Here is a 25682-nt window from a genome sequence, read left to right as displayed (position 1 = left end):
AAGAGGGGGGCATGAGAAGAAGCGAGTGTGAATAGCACAGAGAAGAAGAATGAGGATGGTGAGCACAAGTGAGATTGTTCAAGAAAAAGAAGGCACGTGCAAGAAGTGAGTGTGCAGGCAGGAGAGACAGTGAGAATGAGGTTGTGAGGGAAGGGGTGAGGTCATGAGAAGTGGGGAGATAGTGCAAGGCCACGAGAAAGAGGGGCTGTGAGGAAGGGGATAAGAAAGAACAGGACAACTTGTGAGAAAGAGTGAATATGTGAGAAATGGTGGACAAGGAATCCTTGTGACAAACAGAGCTCTCAGGAAAGAGGGAGAAAGGGTGCAAGAAAGTGAGCACCAGGTCATGAGATTGAGTGGCCATGAAGTATTAAGCAAGGGAGAAGGGGCATGATGGTGCAGAAAAGAGAGTAAGGTCACATGAAGCGAGAAAATGGGTGAGAGAGCAGAATCACAGGCAAAAAGGATGAGTTTAAAACCTTTCCAGGATTCTGCAATGTAAAATATAACCATATACTTCCCCCTCAATAGGGAATAATACATGGCATTGTTGAAGAAAGGGAGAGGCATAAAGAGAGCTCATGTGAAAGAGAAGCATGAAAAAGATAAAAAGGGAGAGAAAAGAAAAGGCAAGGAACAGTGAAAGGAGAGAGTGAGGGGAGAATTAAAAGATAAGGAAGGGACACAAAGGAAGATAGAGTGAAGAGAGGAAGGGAGGCTTTTGTGGGCTTAGGTAAGCACAGACACAAGAAAGAGTGAGAACACGTAACAGTGAGGGAAAGGATGTGAGAGAGGACAACCAGGAAAGCCAATTGAAGAAAGAAAACTCACACAAAAAAGCAGAAGAGTGAGAAGGAGAGCACCCAAAAAAGAGAAAATACATCTTCAGTTTTCAAAATTGCTTTCTATACTTTATAAGTGTATATTTTCCTTGTAGTAATTGCCTTTCTTTGAGGGCAACTCAAAGTATTTAACTGAAGTTGAAATATTCTCGCTCCTTTCTATTTTATTTTATTTTACAGTTAAGTCTACTTTTATACCAAAACCTGCCAAGCCAGTAAAGTTTTTTCATTTCCTAATTCTTTTAGTATTCCTGAGCACAGTAAACATCACAGAGGAAAATAAGAGATAGTATAATGAAATATGAACTTAATTCTGGAGTAGTTAGCACATTTTCTTTATCCTACATGGAATAAGAAAGCTTTCTGAAGCTCTTTGCTTCAGGAGTTTTAGGGGACAAAACATCCAAAATATTCCAGTTCAGATCTAGAAGAAAATAATTACTTGTAGCTCTTTGCTTTGCATGATATTATTATCATCATGGCATGCAGAGTCTTGATCATAAGGAAGAGAAAGAGCATTTAGTAATGCAGCCAGGCCATTTTCCATCCCAGGTTTAGGGGTGGAAAATCATCCCACTATCATCCCACCATACATCCCTGTGTATGGTGGGATGATAGCAATCCAGCTAAAAGGAACAAGGGCTATAGAGAGATGATTACATGGGAAGCACTACAAAGTTCAACCACTTAGATCTCTTCTAATCACGCACATTCAGCCAATCCTTCTTTGGTAAAACATAGTTTTAAGTCCAGTCCGTTCCTAAGTGCCATCATGTCCCACTAGTCATAGCAGCATTAGCACCATTCTATGGTTTCTTTAACATAGAGGCTCCAGCTAATTCACAATTTATCCACTACATCACTTTTATTAATACTTATTCTCTCTGCATTTTGCACTATAGAAACATTAGCTTTTAGTGCCAAGGGCTTTTTCAGTTTATAACATTAGATGTAATACATTTTACATTGTGCTGTCAGCACATCTTTAAACCAACAATCAAAATAAAACATAACTTGTCCAATGCTATTGAAAATCACTAAGAGGATTAGATTTTCACTCAGTACTTAACTTTACATTTTACTAGCAAAAGTGGTGGTTAGAAAGGCACCATATGTGAAAGAAATAGACAAATGAAAGGGATCTTGTTTGGCTTAAATCCTAAGACTAGTGCTCAACTTGAGTAACTGATCTGAACCACACTGTAATTAGGAGCGTCACAGCCTTTCTCTACTGGCCTTCTTACACAGGTTTCTGCTCTGCTTTCTTATGAAAACCTTACTGAAGGGCAGGGGTTGTGAGCATAACTCAGGAGTACTCTTCTGCCAGAGCTCACCCTAGGTCAGGGGTGGCTCCGTGTGGTGGGAAAGTCTCTCCTCCAACCCGTGCTTCCAAAGAAAGGCTCAGCAGTCTCTTGTTGTTCGGTCTCAAGGCAGTTTATTGCAAGTTATCTAAAAGGTTTTCTTCTCTGGCTGCTGTGGTTTGCTCAGCAGCTCAGGCAGAGGCACACACACACCCTGACATCCTCTCTGACTCCCGTCTTCTTCTTCTTCCCCCACCCCTGGCTGCTGCTCTCTTTTATATGGTACATTACATATTACATGTTTACAGTTTTTCCCCAATGCCTATTACCTATATTAAATGGTGCTTTTCTACTCTAAACCAATCTGTGAGTGCCAACATCACCAAGGACATGGAGGTAAGGAAGAAGAAAGAGGGAGGACAGGGCAGGCCCAAATCCCTCCATCTTAAAACTTCTGACCCCCATGTACAAAACTAAAAACCCCCTGTACAGGACTTAAAACCCCCCTGTACAGCACTTAAAAATTCTTCCCTCTACTTTGTGACTACTTCTACTATAACATCTAAACTTTTGTGACTTCTTGTTCTTCCTGCAAGGTTGGTAAATCATTCCATGGCTCAAATCCAAAATCACAGCTGTTTCCAGCTGCCTGCCAGGGTCTCAAATGCTTCTGACCTGGACCTGGAACCTCCAAAAATGTCTGAGGGGCATTTTGTGTTCCGACACTCTTCCAGGTGAATTGGTGCTAACCCTAACACATATATCCTTGAGTCAATTTAGGAAAATAATGCAGGAAAAATATTCCACCTTAACTAAAGGAATTCACAGTTCAATAATAAATTTCATTTATCAGATTTGTAGGATTCTGATATTTATTAGACAGTGTATCAAAACAGGTGGTTTGGCAGCATTATTTCTTGCAATTCATACAAAAGCAGCGCTTAATTTGGTACTCTCTCTGTATATTGTCCATAATACAAAGAGTATTGTTCTGATTATATTGTCTGACATGGTAAACACCATGAGATGGAAAAGACACTGCAAATTTAGGGTCTAAGGTTAACCTTTTAACATAATATATCTACAAAAAAATAAGTCACTTACCCTGTTGATCATTTTGTAAATGGAAAAGGGACACAAGGTTTTGAAGGCAAATCTAATTTGCCTGAAAATCTCTTGAGAACAAGGAAATGAGTCTGATGAGAAAAATAATCTCAGTTGAGAAACCAAATCATTCTTAAGTCAACTGAGGACACAAAGTACTGCTGAGGAAACACCCCGTGCTAGAGCAGTCATACTAGAAGATCAGAGGACTCCCACGTGGTGACAGATTCGAGTAATTCATTTGTCTCACTGGGAAAAGGAGTTCAATTTCAGGCTCCAAAGCCTCATCACAATCATCTTGTGACTATTCTGTGTCTCCAGACTCCCCATCACCACTTGCTAGACTGGCCCATAACACTGTGTCTCATGCTAGAACTATGTCTCAGTTTTATGGACAGGTATGAAAGCAAGCACAAACTAAAATTCAACAGTATGAACAGATGTTCCTCTAACAACCTGGTTGTTCCACTACTTTGGATCAGCCAGAAGTCTGGTTAAACAGAATATTGTTGTCATTCTCTTAGGCTGTAGATTACTTCAACCACTATACTCCTATACTCTACCCTACTATAGGGTAGAAAGTTATTTTCTGAGCTATAAACCAGTGTATTTTAACAGCATGGGCATATGCACACATAAGTACACACACACACACACACACTTTGCAGTCTGAAATCTTGTCAGTCAGTCTACATGAGATAAATACTTCCATGAGAATATTATTTCTTTTGCATAGCTCTTTTTGTTCTGTCTGTCAATAGTCTGAATTTCTCTTCCACTGTTTCAGGTTTAGCAGTTGCTCCAGATGTTCACTCAATGTAAATCAACCATGATTTCTATTCCTTGGTGTCTATTTGCAACTACTAAGGGAATCTCTCCCCTAGCACATTTAAAAGTTGCCTTTGAATCCTAATTATGTTGTTGCTGTTCATTATTTCTGGCTTGACTCCCTTGAAGGGAAAAACACCCTTATATTGATACTACAACTGCTTTGCAGCCAGCCTCTCCATGGCCACAGGGTGACAGAGTAAAAGTGGCCCGTGCACATACTTGGATCACCAGCTCATTTCCCAGCTAGACAATCTGATTACTGAAAGCAACTGCCCCATGTCACAGGCACAGGGAGGACTGCACAGGCCTCTTCCTTTTATGAAACCCATTAATGACCTACAAATTATCTTTAAATATTGATAACTTGTGAGGTGTTTTGCTGGGTGAGCAGAAGATTACCAAAGCGGACAGAGTAGCTCCCATGTAAAGCTTGTAAAGAAGGGAGGTTATCTTCTTAGCGGCAATCTTTAAACAGAACTAATTATTTCATTACAGAAACTATCACAGCACCAGCTTTCACTTGTCTGAACCATCCATTATCAGCAGTCATTGCCTCTCCCACAGAAACCCTGGGTGCTGCATACCGAGTTTAACAGGGAAACTGGAATTTGACCTACTGTCACCCACACAATCTACCTGACATTTCATCTAAATGTTGTTTTCTCTACCAATACAAAGCTCAACACCTTTATTTTGAAAGTGAGCTACTAAGAAAACAAGAAGCTGCTCTAACAGAACAGTAAAATATTGGTAGAACAGTTCTTTCCCAAAGAACTTCTGAAATTAGTATTTTCAAGCTGCTACAGATTGTACCACAAAGCCATTGTTAACTTTGTACAAATACATAGGCATTCACACTAAACTATGATCAAAATAGTCACTGAGTTCCCAGGGAATTATTTTTTTGAGTGACTTTTGTCACAGATTCCTGAAATACCAGTGCATTTTACTCTAAGTACAAACCATCTTTTAATCCTTATGATCTGGAAAATACCAGGACTCTGCACTAAGACAGTATTAGCAATCAGGAGCAACGATTTACACAAAGCAGTTGCTCTATTTGAGTTTGTATTAGTGCAGCTTGAATATTGATTTTTATTGTTCTTTCCAAATGTATGGGAAAGAGATACTAAACATCAGGACAAAAGATGAAAAATGGGCAAACAGATCTACTGTGCTGTATAAATACAGCAAATATACTCAGCTAATTACCATTACTAATACTGGGCATTGGTATTGGCAGATGGTAAAGCTCTTAAAACATAAATAGTTTCTGTGGATTTTCTATCCTGATTTACCTGTTTGTTCTGCGCAGTTGCCTTGGGGCAAAGAAAGAGAAGGGAAAAAAAAAAAAAAAGAAAAAAATCCCAACACCCAACCAACCAAAACAAACAAACAAGCAGAAAGTGCAAAAACGCAAAACCAACAAAAGAGGGTCTTAAATCAAGTCCTCTGTCTGTGTGCAAATATTGCCATGGATAAATTATCCCTGATGACTACATTCTCATATTTGGCTAATAGAAAACTATTGCTTGAAAAGTTCTAGCTGTTCTCCCATACTACTGAAGAAAGAAAAAAAGGATACTATTATCTAAAAAAAAAAAAAAAAAACAAAACCTAGTGTAAAGCAAATTATAACATACATATATTTAGTAATTTTGTCTTACTTCTGAGTTGTTTTACCATATTTGGATTAAATGCCTCATGACTAAATTGGCATGTTTTTGCAAAAGTCCCAGATAGTGCATGGCACATTTATTATCTATTCTCTGCTTTATATTTTTACTGAATCATATTTTGCTCCATACAATTTCCTATACAAAAACTCCTTCATCTAGGCTAGAGAGACTCACTATTGTTATACAACCCTTGCACTGTCTGTGATATAAACCCTTCATTATTTTTCATGAAAGTACACCCACCAGTTCAGTTTATAAACTCAGTAACCCACTTAAAAATAAAAATAAACAAAAAAAAACAACTATGTGTGGCACACTTACCAGAGAAAAACAGAAAAGATTCATGTTGGTATTGAGATCCACTCCAGCACTCTAAAATTCTGCTCCACAAACTCCTGCTGCACAATGCAGTTCCTTCTTGCTCTCCCAGCTGTTTGTACATTTCTCCCCGGAGATTACTGCAAGATAAAATCCCTGCAATAATCCACTGGATTCAGAGCCCATTATCAAATGAGACAGGCTTCCCCAGGCCAATACAAACTGTTTTCTGAATTAAAGAGCAGTGTTTACTAGCAAAACAAAAGCAAGGTCTGAATGATTTCCATGAACTCAGAAAATGCTCTCTCGCAGGCTGCTGTTTTTATTAGAGTTTATTATCTAAGAGAAATAAAACTTCTTCTGTCTGAGACTATTGGCACAGGCAACTAACTCCAAGGAAAATCTTCTCAACTTACTGAGATTATCAAAAGACAGAAATTCTCATGAAATTTCTGGTTTCCTATACACATGAATTAATATACAAAATTCAGTAATTATTAACTAATGCATTATGAATGGAACTTTCTTACTTATAATTCTTGAAAAAAACTTGTGAGTCAAAAAAAAATTATTGAAAATACTCACAAGCAACCAATCAAAAGCCAAGCAAAAACCTCAAATTGTATACTTGTACCCTAAAATATAGTTACCAAACTACTGCCTAACATGTTGATTACTTGATGACGAAGATTAGGATTAAATCAATTTTGCCATTTGAAAACTTGGCAAATCTGGAAAATAAAAAAAAATTGGGAGTGGTTGAAGCTGATCCATGAGTTATAGTAGGAGGTATTATAATGTATACAGACAAGCAAACAAAGGAGAAGTGATTGTAGAGAAAAAACTAGTCTATGTCACTAGCTGGTATAAACCAGGAAAATTCCATCACCCATAATGGAGTAGAACAGCCTAACAAAGAATTGATGCTAAAAAAGTACTGCCAGTCTCATTTTTACAGATTATGAAATGCCTGAAATTAGACAGTGTTTGGAATAATATTTCCCTCCAACCCACAATTAATTTCCCATAAATTAATTTCCGACAGCTTTTATGTGCATGCTATGAAATTTGATTACATGAACAAGTAGCAATTGGTACTGAAGAGAAAAGCTGAAATTCCCCAGAAATGGAGAGGCAGTGTCATTTTGTGACCATGATCTTGATTTCCTTTCTTTGGGCCCACAGCTTCATATTTGTAAAGGAGAGGCATCTCTTTCATTACTCCCACTTCTCACTGTTTCAGTTTATTCCAGTAATTTTTTAGTCTGAATCTACATGCCAGCAAATCTGAAATGTCTCTACTTTGACAGGATACTACATTTTAACATAAATTGGTTTCTATCATGAGCAAAACCCAAACAAGGTGCACACAAACAAATGCAGATGAGATTCAGGATTTTAAAAGGAAAAATCCTTAACTGGCACTTTTCAAATTTGCTGTAAAATATGTAAAAGTCTTTCTGAAGGCTTTTCCCAGGTCTCCTTTCCAGCTTTAATTTCAGGTTGATTTCACATATTAGTAGAGTTTTATGACAAATGTTATCATTTAGAAGCAAATTAATGAGAGAGTTCTCATTTATTCCTCCTATAAACTTGAGTACTAGTAACAGATTTTGTCAATTACCACCTAGTGACACAAAAATAGACATTTGAGAGACCAAGCTTGCCACAGATGGGCTTGCATTTGCTTTATGGCTCACTTGCAAGTTTTCTTGTGAGCGAGCAAGTGCTCATCCTTCCTGTGTCTCAGGTTCTCCAGCTGGAAAAACGAAACTACCAGCAGAAACCTCATGTGCAGAGCACTATGAAAGTAATGACCAAAAGCACTTTTTCCTGCTACAGAGAATTAATGACTTATTTTTCTTTAATGCCTATTTGCAGTAATAGCTATCTGGAAAACTCCAGAAAGACTGAAGAGCAAGTAAAATTAAAATAAGTAACTCAGGGGGGATGTGTCTTCCATTTAGATTGATTTAATTTCTTGATTTTGGGTTCTAGCTTTAGAGGTGATTTGGTTATTTACTCTAAAACATTTAGGAGGAAGTTTCTTGGTTTTATACTGCAGATCCTCAAGGTAAGAGTAACTAAAAGGCCAGATCTCAAACTAAGCTATTAAATTTTAATTTTTGCCTATATTTGTAGACCTGTAGAACAGAGAAGAATTTAAGAATAAACATTAAAATAAAAAAAGCAGCCTATACCTACAGTTACACACATATGGCAAGGAAACTGTGTAGGAAGGCAAAAATGCACATTATTACATGGTTTTGGGTACTGTCAGTGGTAAAACTCTTATGAAAAAGTAGCACTTTAGATGTTTATTATTCACTGTTACAACTTTCTGTAAGGGTCAAGTTTGTTGATAGGCCTAAACTAGAGATGACATTAGACTACTAGATAAATCACAAACTGTAAGGAAACACCTACTAGAATAATTAAAATAAGAAGCAACAGATTATTATCAGGATGAATAATGCAAATAAAATACTTAGCAAGAGTTCATAATGCCATTTGACACCACAGCTCTCTCTGGAAAGAATTTGAGCTTTGAGAATAATTAAAAAACAGTAACTAAATAGATCAAATTTGACAGTAGCATCAGTGTTGTGATCTCTATGTATATTTTATCTGTTATAAATAGTGTATTTTTCAGCAGCAGTAGCATAACAGAACAGCAAACCCACTATAATAAGGGGACAAAGGGGAAAAAGTTTTTTATCAAATACTTGAACCTTCACTTCCCAGCTTTAATCTTGCACAGTTAGGATTTAATTCTCTTTCATCACTGTTCCATGATTTCTGTATGCTTGGGCTCTATATCCTCAAAAAAAAAAAAAAACGTCGCACAAATTGAGACTTTCATATATTGAGTTTTCTATTCCTGCACAATGAATAGACTTCATAGCTGAGATCTCAAGGCATCCTTGGCCTTTTCAGGAGACTGGATTTCAGCTGTGTGCTCACAGTAAGTGGCAATCCATAATCTAACATGGCATACAAGCACTAAAGGTCGAGCTATGGTGCAGGTACTCTCAATTGAGCCCTAGCTCCAGGCTCCCCTTCTAATGACAGCCACTCTACTGGTGCAGCTTCACCTGCCACTGGAAGAACTCAGCAAGGCTGTGTGGTGCACAGATTTCCTTGTGTGATGGACAAAAATAAAATAATGTATTAGTAGTTGTTAACTTGAACGCATTTCAGTAAATATGGAAATAATATTTACTCCTATTTTCTTCCTCCTCCAGTTTTTTTCCTCTTATAGCATATCAATCCTTAATTACATTTTACATCTAGCTGTCTTCTGATCATCATATATTTGTCATCTGAGTGTTTTCATACAGGTTTAAAATTCAAAGCAACAATGCTACTGCCTGATATAGTCTGAGTGTTAAACATGCAACTGCTTGTAGGCTGAGTGGTCACATTTCTCTATTCACTCCACATAAAAGGCTGAATTATTACTTTATTATAATTTAAAAGTAAACATAGTGCTTTGCTATTATCTTAGTGGAAAGTGGGAAGTTCAGAAATTAAGTCAGAGGCTTCCCTCTTGCTGTCCTGTTTCTTTGGGGAGAACTTTCAGCACTTCCTTACAGCCAGTGCCTACTCCACACCCCACTTATTCCCTGACATGCGAGGGCAATCCCATAGGTGCACACTGGATAAAACCCCCGTCTCCTTTCAGGTTCTCCTGTTCACTTCCAGCAGGCAGGTGACAAAGCAGCCCTGTGCAGAGCTGTGTGATCCACAACCCACGGGAAGCTCCCATGTGAACCCATGTGCTCCATGAGAAGCCCCTGACTGAACCTGGGAGACTTCTTCTGTAAGACAAGTTTAACATTTTCTGTCATGCACATCTCCCGAAGACACTCTAAATGGTAGAAATCTCCATTTCAGACCACAAACACAATAGTCTCCAAGACAGAGCTACTAACATTTGATATTCCTGAATCAGATGTTCCAATCAGTGGCTCTAAATTACATCTACTTAATAGTTTGGAAAGGACCCATGAAGTACCAACTAAAAATCTGATTCCTTAAACGGTATTGATTTTTTTTCTTTTAGAATCTCCTTCAATTTAGAGGCAGCTTCTTCATTTCCTCCTTTTACATTCAGCAGCTAATTAAAAATTGGTAAGGAAAAAGCTTCCCAATCCTTCTCACCTCTGCCAAATTGCAATAGTCTGCTCCTCCTCTGAAATGAAAATCTTACAGATGCAGGGATCAATTCAGTACAGCAGTTTTTAAACCTCTGCAACAAGGCTTTTCAACAGAGTTTAGCTCAGTTAGTGATTATTTTAATCTTACTCAACATAAAATGCTATAACATTTACTTCACCCCAGAAAATCAAGCAAATAAAGACAGGAAGTGCGAATATTCCCTAACTCAAAATCAAATAGGCAAGTAAAATGCTTTCACAGTTTCCAGGATCCAAGAGAAGCTCTGTGCATATAAAAGTCACTGGCAAAATTCCCATCAGATTCTCTGTAATCAGAATTTCATGCACCTTCTCCTGCTAACTGATCATATTTAATCACAGCATCATAAAAGCCCATGGTGTTTTCCATGTGATTCATTGTAACATTCAGCTATTCCTTCAGGCTAACCTTCTTTTCAGGTTAAATAACCACATTGTTCTTTCCCTTGTTCCAAAAGATTTGATTTTGTTTTTCAGAGCATTTATATTTTAATGAAAGGAAAAACTGCATCTCTGTTTTAGAGAGGAAATGTATATTTCCTAAACAGGAGGGCCAAATCCTCTGCTCTATAATTTAAAGAAACTCAATGAATCACCCCCACACATTCTTTATTGCTATCTAGCACTATACTGCAATTTAGAGTGAAAACTGCTAACTTCTATCATCAGGTCAATTTATGTATTATCAGACAAAACTGATGTCTACAGTGAATTATGGGTATAGGAGTCATTATCTTCCCAGAGCACCTTGAAAACGAGATGTCTAATCTCAGTAATGTAAGTTTCCTGGTTAAATAAATCCCTTGTGCTTAGTAATTCTATGCATTTATAGAAAAGATGTCACCCCCCACACACCTCCTTAGACTTTAAAAAACATTTTAAATCCTCAAGGGGATTTGAATGCTCACTAAACAGAATTGATTTCTGTACTTACTACTTAGTATTCTTAATCACACAGTTCATGCATTTTTGTTATGTAATGGATTGGGAAATTCAAAGAACTGGCCTGTTTTGCAAACATTTAGTTTTCCATCACCCCACATCCCTTTTACTTTGATGGCTTTTTCTTTTCTTTTTTTTTTAATATCAAGATGACAGCACCCTGCTGGAAAGAGAACCAAACAATCAGTTTTGCTGTCTAAGTCTGCAGCCACCCAGGCCTGGTGGGAGCAGTTGGAACAGAATTTGGAAAGGCTAGCAGAGTTTTTCCAATCCACTCTGCAAGAAAGATTACCTCTCCATTCTTGCCTATGAGAATTCAGGTTAAGACCTGTAGTCATCTATTTCTTCCTTGAGGGCATGATCCAAAGCTAAATGAAGCCAAAAGGAATTTATCTATCGATCTTAGCATTTCTGGCAATTTAATTCAGAGCTCCTCTACCAACATATGTGTTCTGTAGGACACAGGTGGGTGGACAGCGGGACTGGGTTCCCCCTCAGCAGATTTGCTGAGCACACCAAGCTGTGTGGAGCTGCGAACACGCTGGAGGGAAGGGATGCCATCCAGATGGGCCTTGGCGAGCTTGAGAAGCAGCTGTGCGACCCTCATGAAGTTCAACAAAGCCAAGCTCAAGGTCCTACACCTGGAGCAAGCACAAAGACAGGCTGGGAGGAGAATGGACCCACAGTAGCTTGGGGAGGAGGACCTGGAGGTGCTGGTGGGTGAGAGGCTGGACAACCCTGGCCATTGGAGCCCAGAAACCCCCGTGTCCTGGGCTGATCCCAAACCCCGTGGGCAGCAGGGCAGGGAGGGGATTCTGCCCCTCTGCCCCGCTCTGCTCAGACCCCACCTGCAGGGCTGCATCAGCTCTGGGCTCCAGCACAGCAAGGACAGGGACCTGCTGGAGCCAGGCCAGAGGAGGCACCGAGGGGAGCAGAGGGATGGAGCAGCTCTGCTGGGAGGAAAGGCTGAGAGGATTAGGGCTGTTCTGCCTAAAGAAAAAAAAAAGTTCTGAGGAGGCCTTAGAGCACCTCCCAGTACCTGAGAGGAACCCACAAGACAAGTAGAGAATTTACAAGAGCACGCGGTGACAGAACAAGGGGAAATGGCTTCAAACTGACAGAGAGTAGGTTTAGATTCGATGTTAGGAAGAAATTCTTCCCTGTGAGGATGGTGAGGCCTGGCAAAGGTTTTCCAGAGAAGCTGGGGATGCCCCAAACCTGGAAGTGTTCAAGGCCAGGTTGGATGTGGCTCTGAGCAACCTGAGATAGAGGAAAGTGTCCCTGCCCATGGCAGGGGGTTGGAATGAGGTGATCCCTTCCAACCCAAACCACTCTGTGATTCTATGATTCTAGAACAGTCTATCCTAACTTGCCCCCAGGTCCTGTGGCTATGGACACCTATTCCTGTTCCCAAGCACTGCCTTCAGGACATACCCACAGATGGTGCTGACAGCACCCTGCTCTGAGTGAAACAGGAGACAGCTGCTTCTCACAGCCCACCCTCCACGCCTACACCTCCATGAGTACCCTCTCAGCAGAATGTACTATTTTGTCCCTACCACCACATCTTCTGCTGTTTTCGGGGCTGGACCTAGCTCTTAGCCAACCAGATCAGATTTGCATCTGCCTAAATTTGTAGACGCAACACCAAATTAAAATTATTCTTCTGTCCTCTGGAATCTTTCCTGTCACTCTCATCAAATCAAGAGGAACTCACTGGCAGACAGTGAGGCTGCAGCAGCATCTAGAATAAAAAAAAAAAAAAAAAAAAAGCCTAACAATTACACTGGGGAGCTCCTGTCTCATGTTCTCATTTTCTTATCAGGTTTCTGTGAGATTCCCCATTTTGAAAATCAAATTAGGAACTCAGAAATTTTCCATTTAGTGTTCATTTACCTATCCCATGGATTCTTAGCTGATTTAGATAAGTACCTGCTACCTGCAGCTGGTTCTTCTATATGTTGTTCCCAACAAATTCTGCTGTACAAGAAACACATTTTGATTGCACTAATTCTAACGTAGATTTGCAGGTATAAAACCATTTACTATATAAAACCATTTTTCTGATTAAAAAGACAATTCTTTTATACAGCCTGAGAAGACCAGCAATCCATAGCAGTTATACATTAAGGAGTACAACAATGCAACCGTTGATTTTGTGTCAAATAAAGCTTTTCTCTAACACTCTGCAACTTGGGGTTCAAACTCTACTTAGAAAAATACAATAAGATTCTAATATTCTAGACCACTTTTGAAGTGTGAGTACTAATGCACCCAAGCAGCACAAAATTTGCTTGAAAGACAATGGTCTAAACACTTAAGGGCTGCAAATATAGTCGTGAGCTGGAATAGACCACATAAAACAGTTCATGCTTCAGCAAGTAATAGATGCTGCCCTCAGAGCACTTCTTCCCACCTTGCTGTTTTACACAGCTTAATAGCTCCACACTGTTTGGATGGAACATTTATATTCGTGGAAGGTGCTCTGGATAGACCCTGAGCTGGTGGATATTAGCAAAGCTTCATATTTCTCACTTGGGCTGTGCCAGCTGATCTGGTGTCCCCAAGCAGTCACAGCCGGGTAGCTAATCCTTAGGACAGTGTTCTTTTTTAGAGACAAGGAGGCATCATCTGATGCAGTGGCAATTTGAGCTGTTTACATCTCTGTGCATGTGATTGCAGAGCCTCCAGCTTGGAGTGTCCTCTTTTTTGACTATTCACGACCCTGCTACACTGTCTTACTGCCTCTCCATGTGTTATAGCACTTTCCATCACTTCTACAAACATACTGTGCCATGTGAGAGACAAACTGTATTTGCCTTTTATGGCCCCTTTTAAAAAATGGCAGTTCTCATGCCCAGTGGCAAGTCATGACTTCATGCACCTCCAAAACAGGACCCATCTGTACCAGCTATTATGGGTTTTATTAAGGTAATCAAATATGCAGAAGAGGTCGATATCAAGGGGAAGAAGTTCATACACTGCAGTCAGGACATGTTGTAAGAACAACACATGGCTGGTGTGTTCTGAAATATTTAGGGAAAACAAAATTTAAATTTGATTATCACATCGCATCAGTAAAAAAATTCCATCGGCTGCACACTGTCTGCACCAGTCGCATTAAACCAGGCTTATACAGTAGGAACAGTAGATGCCATCTGCAGCCCTAGAATAATCTTGGCAGCACACCAGCACATATTCATTTCTGTGGAGAACAGCCTTGCTTGCTATAGCTGAGTCCTCATGGTACCTCAGATGGCCAAATTGTCTCAGAGCTAGTAACTGGATATTATCACTCTTTTAATCATCTTGGTTAAACAAGATGCTCGGAGTTGGCAGCTCCAGAAACTTTATAAAGGTTGAGTAGGGTGACCTTTCTTGCCCCCATGCCCTGATTTAGCAGAACATGATTACCTCAGGCAACTGACCAAAAAGCCTGTGATGGATAACTTGAAAACTGGAACATACATGAAAAAAAAAAGTAGACCAAAAAGCCCCCAAACAGTACAACAAAAAACCTGCTGCTGAGGAAATTTCTGTGTTGTTCTACATTAAGTAGAACAGACACTTTCAGCAGGACAATGAACATCACGAGACTAAATTACAGATGGATTGAGGGGGGAAACAGGGAAAAACCAAAGGCAGTATTCCTGTGTTTGAATAGGAATTTCTACCAGGATAGGCTAACTTCTTTTAATTTATGAGAGCAAGGAACAGTTGGGACAGTTCTTGAGGAAGACTGGCATTCAACAATCTGCAAAAAGGGTGTGGACAACAGGAACAGTTACAGTTCAAAGGCTTGTACATCAAAGAGAGACCCATTCCCCTGTGACTCTCCCTGCTCTTATTTCACACAAATTCTTCAAAGTGGGATTCAGTGGAATAGATGACTGGTTTTTTATCCTGGATAACCATGGAACCACCAAGATTTATTCTAACTCTATTGAATCCACATGTAGCTCAAAACCCTGTTACCCTAAAAACATCAAAAGGAAAACACTATTGTATGCAGAAAGTAATGTTCACAAATAAACTCCAAATATCCATCAGGAATAGTTTAGTGAATCTCACACATATTGGTTTAGTGCTACAAATGTCTAGAAGCAGTTTTACCCAGGACAGTGGGTGGGTGGAACTCCAGAGGTGGCACTGCTGGCCATCCCTTCCCATCTTCATCACAAGCACTCACACGGTATCAGATCTAAAACTTCACAATCTTTAGCACAGTTATCCTTTCAGTGTCCCCACAGCAGGGAATGTAGCATTACACCAATGTTGTCATAAAGTTGATTTTATTGTCTGTATCACTAAAACCAAAATCACGTCACCTAGCAGTCGCTGGTGAGGGAATGTCTGAAGTAAAAATGCTGATTTTCCAATCTGTGGTTTCAGTTGCTTCCTCACTCTTAAGATGCTTAAAGACACTTAAAAATGTAAAGTCTGTCTGTGCAAAAATTCAGACACTGTAGATTTCTTGACAATATTTAGCAGCTAGACAGCTACCCTACATTAAAGCTAAATCAGGATCTATAATTTATGCATTCATGTTTCTATGGTATCTCTGTAATTAATCTGACTGCTTTCTTCAGGGCAACATTATGCAAGGAAGCTTTGTAGAGAATAGGGGTAGAGGAGTGGACAGGACTTGCCCTTCCTGCTGCAACTCACCAGTCACAGCATCCTTTCTCTCTAGGGTTCAAATTTTCTTCTTGTTTTCTGTTCTTTTCTATGTGATTTCACCAAACCAGGTGACTTTCTGCTTCTCCAGAACCTTGAATCAGCTTTTTTGCTTCGTGTAGATTATTTAGACAGCAGTGGAGCTAAGGAGCAGTGTGTATAAATGTGTAAGAGCTTGTGCATGACGTTTTAGCCTGCTTGCCAGAGCAGTCACTTGACAGGGGATACAAGTGGATTCCCCAGTCAGAGTGCTAATAAACATTAAATATTTATTTCACTCGAGTAGAAATGAAAATTGTTGCAGAAACTAAAATAGAACGTTTTGGAGGACTGGCTACGTGTCCTCGGGGAAGAAGTGTGCACAAAACCAAAATCTGAACCACAAACCAGATTTGTGTAGTAAGCATCCAACAAAGATACTCGTTCATCCTCTGAATGAAACTGGAAACAGTCTAATTCTGCAGTTAGTTTGTAAACTGTGCAGTATATTTATTACAGTAGCCAATCTTTTTTTTCTTTATTACTCCTGTGTGACCTCTTGAGGAACAAAGGCTGGCATACATCTTACTCTGTCACCTCCCTCTGCTCACCACTGCATTCCTTCCACCAGTCTCTGGGAATTTCCAGGAGAGAAACAGTGAGGGTGGGGAAGGAGCCATCCCAAAAAGACAGTGGCAAAGTCAAACGCTATGGGCTGATTTTTGGTAACTTGCTGCTGTGTGTAGCACTAACCACAGGGAAGCCCAGTCCATTTTGTCATTAGTACCTTGCTGGAAAAGCCCAGTTGGATTGAGTGGATATAAGGAATGTATCCACTCAAGAAAATGATGGCACTATGTGAAAAATTAATGGAGAGGAAAAGTGTGTGGGAATATATCCTAGCCTGATCTGGAAACTTACACTGCTCCTGCAAATGGTGTCAGCCACAGCCACAGTTTTGCTGGGTGTGAGTTTACACTTCCTTAAAGAGAGCATGTTATTTATCTCACAGACACTAAGAAAGGCATAATATATTATTAAGGGATTAGGTAGTCAAAAAGAAAAAACACAATGTGAGGGCTGGAATTACATTTCTGAATATGACTAATAAAAATTTCAGTCACTGCTGGGGATGGGATACTCATCTGTCCTTGACCAAACATCTCAGTGTAATGTGTCTGCTTGTGTGATCTTAACTACTCCAGAGATGTTTTCCCATTTTCAAATGGTATCCTACGTCTCCATGTTACGTGTAGATTTGTACTAATTGTAGTAGCAGAAGTCCAGCCTACAAAAAGAAACTGGGAGCAGACATTAATAGAACAAAAGCTAGGAGAAGAGAAATAGATCTGTAGCAAGAGTTTTCAGTGGAAACTGAGACAAAAATACCATGTAAAAAAAAGATTCAATGCAGCTGTCTGAGTGGTCCAGGCTTTCATGCAGAAATCCTACAGAATCTGACAGAAAGATGTAATGGAAAAATTTTTAATCAACTTACCACTTTCAGGATTAAATGCATACTGTTGTGGCAGAGAAATCTTTGTGCATTTATATATATATATATATATATATATATATATATATACACACACACACTGGGTTCCATAAACTGGTTTGTGACAGCACATAGAAAACCTGCAAGTACAGACCTTTTCTGGTTCTTTTCTCCTTTTAAATTAAAATACATGTTTATTAATGAGATTCTATTTACAAAATGAAGAACTACTCTGCAATGGCATCTTTACAGAAAAACCACGGTACCCTTGCCACTTGAGCATTACAACTTTGGATTTGTAGAAACTCAAAAATCATTGAAAAACTACTGCAGTCATAAAATTCTGCTAAATCCAAGTGCACAGATTAAACAGAAGTGTCTAGAAAAATTGCCAAAGCATCCAAGTGAAAACAAACATGAGGGAGATACAATTACGAAGGGATAACAAGACTTTGGTTGTAATCTCTTGCATGTATTGGTATTATCAGCTGAATCTTTGGATAGGTCTGCTAAATGTTAATGAGGATATTCCTTCTGATTTTAATAGGTTGTCAACTAAATCCTAAACCATTTTAGTTGTGTGATGTGAAGCATGGTGTACGAACATAAACTTTGCATGGCATTAAGTATCAAAACCAGTGTCTCATTATTCCTTATTTTTAATGTAGCAAAAATAACCTTTTCAGAAATAAAGACTCCAGATAAAGAAAATTTCAGCAGTGCTTTTCTTGAGTCCACACACTTAGACTTTGGCTTAGATGTAAGGTGAAGCAATTAATTTCCTCTGTTTGGCAGGTGAACAAAACTCTTGCAATGCAACTTTGACTTTCATTTTAGTTGCAGCCTGTTATTGCTAATGAAAAAAAAAAAAAAAAACTTCCTAGCTTTTCTACTGTATCAGCTGGATAAATTGTTAACACTTAAGAACTCCCCAGGCAGTAATGAATGACACAGTTTTCTGTGTTATCCCTGATAAAGTTTAGGATATGGAAAGCAGCTTAATCCTCTTTCTATACTCTCCCATCTGTGCTTTAGAGCCACCACAGTAAATTACTACATACTGAAGCACTGCTTCAGATGCAATTTCATATTTTCAGAGCTGAGATAATTTTACTCCACAGTGTATTTTTTAATCTTTGTAAAAAAAAGTAAAATGTTTAAGGAAGCCAGGTCCGATAAAACTGTTGTATTTAAGAGATGGATGGTAGTTTTCAGAGAAGTAAACCTTTTCTAAGGGTTACTTGGAGTACAGAATTAAGCCAAACAAATTACTTTGTTTACAAAAAATCTGCAATGGGATGTGTTAAGATTTAACTCAATTGTAATCAGCTGTTAATTATAATACAGGAATAATAGCTGACAAATATGGCTTGAGGCACTCTTTATCATACCTTAAACATGCTATTGCCTGTGTCTAATGTCTTTGATCCTGCTTTCATTTTGCAGAATGATTTTACTTGGTACATTTTTGCCATTAACCTGCTCAGTCACAGTTAGGGCTGATTTCTTTTTCTGCGGGGAAAGCTTAAGTCTTGTGTTGGATTTCTCCATGTTTTATCAGATGTGCCTTTTGTTGCTGTCTAATCATTAAGGATAAAGGGACTGATTTAGTATCTGTTGGAGTAAATTGACTGACTCAGTTCAGAGGCTGAGCATAAGCAGCTGCTCCAAGAGTAGAAGTGAATGCAGTGAGAGATATTTTATAAACTTCTCTATCTTGCATTTTTTTGTATCCACATAAAACCCCACACTTAGTAAAAGTGAAAAAACCTAGTCAGTTCAGTGTCTTGCTGAGGTCACCATATGGTTGTAGAACAGCTGGTTCATGTTAAACCTTCACAGAATTGAGATTATACTTAGAGGGAGCAGCAAATACTTTGAAGAATCTGCAGCCACAGCGCAGCATCTAAAGCAGCCTGCCACAAATCATCAAACACTCTATCAGAGTTCCTCCGTAACCCTTTGTTACTTTGAATTTCAAAACATCATCTTACTACCCGTGTCCTGGGACTAACCTGAAGAACAAAGGCCATCCCACCTGGTGACCTAAACCCAGCTAAGCAAACATCTGTCACCCTACAACCGGATTATGGCAATCCAGTACTTTCTCTAAAACCTGTCAATTGCTTCTAAGACTAAAAGATGACAAACCTGAGTTTAATCTCCTAATTCTAGGTGGGAAAAAGGGACTGTGGATTTTTCTGTGAGGGCAGGTAATCCAGCTCTGCAGAGAGTACCCTGCTGACATTGAGACAGAGCTGCTTCCCCCTGCCTATGCCCAGAAGAAACTCTTATTTTTATTCCATTTTCTTTAGGCCCTTGCCAAGTGCTGGCTGCTGGGATTGCAAAGGAACAGGGCCCCATCTCCATCACCCGACCCACACACTTCTGCTCCTCCACTGTGGTGTGGGGTGGGTGGTGAGCAAACAGCACCTGAGTGGGCAAACCTGGATTTGCGCTCACCAGTGGGAGAAGTGACACATGGACTTAAAAGAAGCTTGGTAAAGATGAAAAGTTACCCATTGTGGCTAATTTGTAATTGTATATTGTTGAAGTAATAGTGAAGGGGCATGGCTGTGCTACTGTAAAGATGGAAGTTTCAGAAAACTCTTGAAAAAATAACAATACCTGAGTATAAGGGATTCATGTGGTCTTATCTTTGCCCCTTTGGGTAGCTGATGTGATTTTATCAATAAAGACAGTAATCCAAGAGATCACGTAGGAGAAGCAGGGACAGGGTCTAAACCCTGCCTCTGGGAGGGAAGGAAAGCTCACTGCAAAGCTGGTGCCTCAAGAGGCAAGAGAAAGGGTTACCTTGAGCCTGAGAAGGTCGAGGGATAGAGGGACCTGCTGGCAACATCCTCCCCCCGCTTCTCTCCCCTCCTTGCTCCCCATGGGTTTCCTTGGGAACCCCAACATCAGCCCCCAGGGTCTGCCTCCTGCACAATCCTGGTCCCCAGGGACATCAGTTAACCCCCTCCATGCCCTGGGGGGCTCTGGGGAACAGCAGGTGCAGCAAAAAAAGGAGGAGGATCTGGCTAATCTTCTGCAGTTTAACCTGAGCATCGGTTCACAAAATTAAACAACAGATGCTTCCCAAGGGCATGACATGTAGAGGCCTCCTTGAAGTAGGGGAACAGCTTAAGCCTTCCAGCTAAGGCTGACAGATTTTCTGATAACAGAAAAAGAAGCAGTCTAGAAATATGCTCTTCCAGCTACCCCTACAATCAGTTACAGGTAGATCATAGCATATTTCATAAATGTCAAAGCAAGCTGTCCTGACATCATTAGTCCTTTATTTTAGACACTGATAGAAGGAGAAAAGCTAATTATTTATGAGTATTCAAAGGACAAACAAAGCACAGAAGTAGATTGATAGGAACATCCTTAATAACCAGATCCAAAGATAATTCACGATTTCCAGTTGTTTGCATTTTTTTTAACTTTTTGTGGCTATGATACTTCTTGACTATATGTTGTTTATTGTACTGCTGTAGGCAGTAATGATACACAGTAATGAGCTATACAGACAGAAAGCAAGCAGGCTAAAAATTAGCTAGATTTATAGTTGGCTGATAGAAAAATAGAAATACCATATTTGGTATGGTAGACATTAAGTTTAGGTCTTAGGTGCAAATATAGAGCAAGACATATGGCTTTTTTAATGGAACAGTAACATGTGTTCACCTTTTAGTAAATTTGTGTGTGAGCTTGAAAATCATTGTAAACAAGGTAACAGATATTTTGGAACTGAGCATTCATATAAACTGCTAATGAAGTAATGCTGGAACTTCTGAAATGCGTGAAATTACTGCTTGAATAACACTGTGATTGCAAACATCACAGTACAGGAGAGATATAAATAAAATATTCAGTGTCTCCAAAATAAGAAGTATTCACAGTGAGTTGTGGAGCAAACGGAACACCAGTAAACTGCATGATTTAGGCATAAAAGCAGCAGACATTTTAGTTACACAAGGATTATATTTTTGTTGAATCTTGGGAAGACATTGCAATTTTGCCTGGATTCCACAGGTCTTCTCAATTACAAAGAACACTTATAATAATAAACAGTATTTAACTTGTATGTCACTGTGTCAACCATCCAAGTATACCATCTTTCCTACTTTATAGTAACGTTCATGGACCTGTTTAGAAGGAAGAGCTGCATCCAGTAGCCATCACAGAGATTCACCTGTTTTACCATTATCTGACAACCAACACCTCCTCACTGGGTCTTGAGCACCTCACTGTGAAACCAGGATCTCTGTCACGAAAAGCTGACATGTTTAACAATTGATTAAAACTACAAGTAAGAAGGCTGTGATAAACCTCTGAAGAGAATTTTTGCTTTTTTAAAGGAATATTTGTGCTTCCTCTCAAAATGCTTTCAAGGAAATACTTATTTCCTAATCAGCTTAGTCATAAGTTATTATTAAGAGCACTAGTCTTTTTTATTTTCCCCTTCTGAAAAGAAAAAAAAACACGTGAAACAAATGTCATTAAATAGTATTACCCATGAGCAGCATCTGAAAACATTGGTGTAACCAGCCAGGAACAGATTACATTCATTATCACAAAGAAGAAGAGCAACAAGAAGGAAGGGGAGGGTGGACTGTTGGAGGAAGAAGGAGCAAAGGAGAACACAGGAGAGCTCCATTCATTCCCTGCCTGGAGTTTCCTTGCAGACACAATGCCCAGTCTGGTTTTGCAGCTTTGTAGAAATGTCAAGGGCATTGAGAGCAGCATTCATCCTTTCACCAGGGAGGACAGGGCTCTGACCCTGCTCCCTGGTGCACTGGCCCACAGACCTGGCTGTGTGTGGATGCTGCATTAGGGAGACTCCAAAGGGGCCTTTCAGGAGAGCTCTGGAATGTTGGCTGATTCCCTCTGCTCCTTGCAGGTGGGGTAGAACACACAGTCCCAAAAATCCCTGAACACCTTCCTATCATTCCTGCTGTGCTCTCCACACAGTGTGAGTAGCCAGCCTATACACTGGGTTAAATAATTGCCGCTAATCAGTGGCAGCCTTAATTAAACTTTTGCCAAGCAAATGTAGTTAATCGTTCAAAACACATTTGTGAGATTCTGCAAAATGAACAGCTTACCCTCCACCTTTGTGAAATTACAGTTAATCATTCACTAATGTCTGCATCATCCTATTTAAACCTTCCCCCTGTGGTTTTAGACTTCTTTCTGCTTGCTAAGCCACCACAGGGGAGTGATATGTAAACACGCAAATACATTATTGTAGGCTTTTCCTATTTGTGGTGCTGGGTTCTATCAAGCCATGTTTATAGCCTCACCCAGAATGATCTATAATTCATTCGTCTCACATTCAATTGAATTAATTTAAAGGTATAATTCAATTTAATAAACATGCAGCTCAGTGTACTGAGCAGTGAGACACTGCAGCTGTTTCGGGCATGCTGCATTTCACCCCATCTTTCTGTTCTCTGCCAGCCTCCTGGCTCCTGGAATTGTTATATATCAATCCAAGTACCTCACCAGAGCCACAATGGACCATAACAAGTCAACAACAGCTTTTGAACCTCCAAGCTGTGTAACTATTAACTGGCTGCCCCAAATTTCTTCAAATTCTCCTTCTCCATGAAGATTATGTCCTTTACTGTGCAGCTATTTTAAAATCCTCTTGATATGAACTGATGCACTCTTGCTCCTAACTCTACTAAGTCCATTATAGACAACCCTTTCCCGTGATTTATGCCTCATTATAAAAATCAAATTTCTTGGTTGTCAAAAGTAAATTGACTGCAGCAAGCTGAAGGCACCAGATTCCTAGCATACAAAGCCATCACACCACTCTAAGGGTGCAACTTCAAGTGTGATGGAGGGGCTTCCTATAAATACAGAGCTCTCATAGCGAGGAAAATGAAAAACCAATTATCAAGTTGAGTGAAGAAAGTGCAAACTGTCTCTCTCCTAACCTTAACCCCAACCACCAGGATGGGCTGAGACTTGGCCCACACTCAAAAGCCATCACCCAGATGAAAAACTGTCAGCAGAGAAAATGTTCTGCAGGCTATTGCTCCTTGTGCCAACCCTTCTGCACCCCCACTACTGCTGGAGATTTAGGCATTGTGCCTCTCCTAATACCAAAACTTCTCTTTACTGAACTTTTAACCATAATCCTAAATGAGTTGTGCTCTCAGCCATAGCCTGGATCCCCCATATATGTTTGAGATTAAATAGTTATTACAAAAGAAATAATTACGTGATACCATCTAAAAGGTCTCTGTGGAAACTAAATTATATGCAATTATTGTAATTTCTGAGATGGAATTTTAGTTTTACATGTAAATAATTGATTTTTATAGCTTATTTGCTGAATTAAAATCAGAAGCACAGTACATGTTCAACAGACCATTATATCTTTCTTCATTGATCTAATCAACTATTCCTCATCAGTGCTGAAATGCTACTTATATTCCAAACTTCCTTCCAAGTATTGGCAATTCTAGCAAAAGAATAATTTTTTAATTGACTAAGATATCCTGTATGTGTCTTACACGTAAAAGAAATTATCCAGGTTTATGTTTTTCCTTTAAAAATAGTGATGCTACCATAAATTTATTTTCTTGGCATTTTTTTCCATTAATGTCACTGATATTATTAAATTGAATAAAGATATGTAGTCTTCCTTACACACACATAAATATTAGAGATTCTACCCCTCTAGCATATTCCTGTGAATTTCTGAATTTTCATCAGCTATTTTACAATTTTCCTTGTCTACTGTCAAGCTTTAAACCACTGTTTTCTTCTATTTATTTTGAGGTTATGCAAGTTGGCTGTTTGAGTGCACCAGCATTATCAGAGGTCCACAGGCTACCCCATATATACTGGGAAGTTCCATCAGCTCCTGCAGCAAATACCAACGAAGGTATCACACAGCCAGGTGCATTTTGGATGTCTTTGACTTCCACACACACACAGCCAAGGAGCTTTTGTCAGCAAGGTGACCCACAGACAGCTGTGGGGCTAAATCTGGACAGAGGCATGAACCAACAGCCTGTAGCTCTTGCAGTATAACAACCTAGGTAAGTCATCAATTAACTTTGATTAATATTTTTAAAAGTCTGTACTTATGCTGCATGTATTAAATGGTAGTAGGTGACATTTAGAAATGTAGAAATTTTTTTAATTGCTTTTTTTCTACATGTAGGAATTCTTAACACATTTTCACTATCTGCACCATTCTCCTTTTCCCCATAAATCCTCTCTGTTCATGCCTGTGCACATGGAAACCCCTAGTAGTTTTAACTTTCTTTTTTGCTAAGCTTGGCCATTACCAATCTACCTCAGTACCTAGGAAAAGGAACATATTCCAGTCATGGCTCTGTGCATCCCATACCAACAGAGCAGCCTACATTAACAAGCAAAACAAGCAAAACTCCAAACAAAACAGGCAACACCACAAAATCCTGAATATACCAAAGGCTTTGCGTAAACAAACTGAAGAAGAAGTATTTCCCCCAAATTTTTCTGGTTTGATATTTCTAGAATTGTCTGAAATAGAGGGGACCATATTTACGCCCTGATATGGGATTCTCTTGTTGATGTGCCCCTTCAAACTTGGCCTTCTTAGCACATATTCTGGCTTTAGCAGAACCTGAAATCCGCAACTATTCCAGGCTTTGGACAAAAATGGTTTATGTGTGGTTCATCCCCCGCCCCCATCATATCCGAGGAATGTCATGGCCTTACAATGGCACACTTTTTGAACCCTTTCCAATTTCAGCTATTTCCTTTCTCTTTTAATACCTCATTGCTTTTGCATCAATTACAGCCTGACCTAAAGCCACATTGGCAGTGAATGTGATATATAGTAGAATCCATTTAAATGAATTTCTGATGAAATAATAAAACTGTTAAAAGAATAAATTTACTCCACAGATTTATACAAATCCTGTATATGCACTGAAATCCTCTTAAAGAAAAAAATTGATGGAAGATTAAAATGTTAAATGAATTAAGCCCCAGCATCCTAGTGAAATATAATGATTATTTGACCTATTAAATGAATAACTCCACTGACCATATAATAGTAAGTATTCAAATATATTGCAATTTTAAATGTGAAGTAAAAAAAAAAGTAAAGCAAACAGTGATCAATGAGAATATCTATTTAGATAATAAACCTACAGAACCACAGGAAAATGTTCTTGAAAGGCTTTTGTTCACCCAGCCTTAAAGCTAGAAAGTACTTAAGTTCTTTTAAGAAAGAGAGAATTTTGATGATTATTTAAAGTTATTAACTGTGTGACAAAAACGTAATTTTTGCTTTGTTTAAT

The 25682-nt window shown here is 39.2% G+C and overlaps 1 protein-coding gene across 1 annotated transcript in view; it reads right to left on the bottom strand.

Moving 5' to 3' along the window:
* Positions 1-25682, bottom strand: part of SAMSN1 (SAM domain, SH3 domain and nuclear localization signals 1) — a 143385-nt gene that overhangs the window by 76939 nt on the left and 40764 nt on the right. Inside the window, exon 2 of the mRNA XM_072923355.1 lies at positions 6079-6215. Coding sequence (XP_072779456.1) covers positions 6079-6102 — 24 coding nt within the window. The 5' untranslated portion in view covers positions 6103-6215. The remainder of the gene's footprint in view (positions 1-6078; positions 6216-25682) is intronic.

The sequence above is a fragment of the Taeniopygia guttata genome, chromosome 1 (assembly GCF_048771995.1).
Source record: "Taeniopygia guttata chromosome 1, bTaeGut7.mat, whole genome shotgun sequence".
Classification (NCBI taxonomy): domain Eukaryota; kingdom Metazoa; phylum Chordata; class Aves; order Passeriformes; family Estrildidae; genus Taeniopygia; species Taeniopygia guttata.
This window is presented reverse-complemented; position numbering and strand designations above follow the sequence as displayed.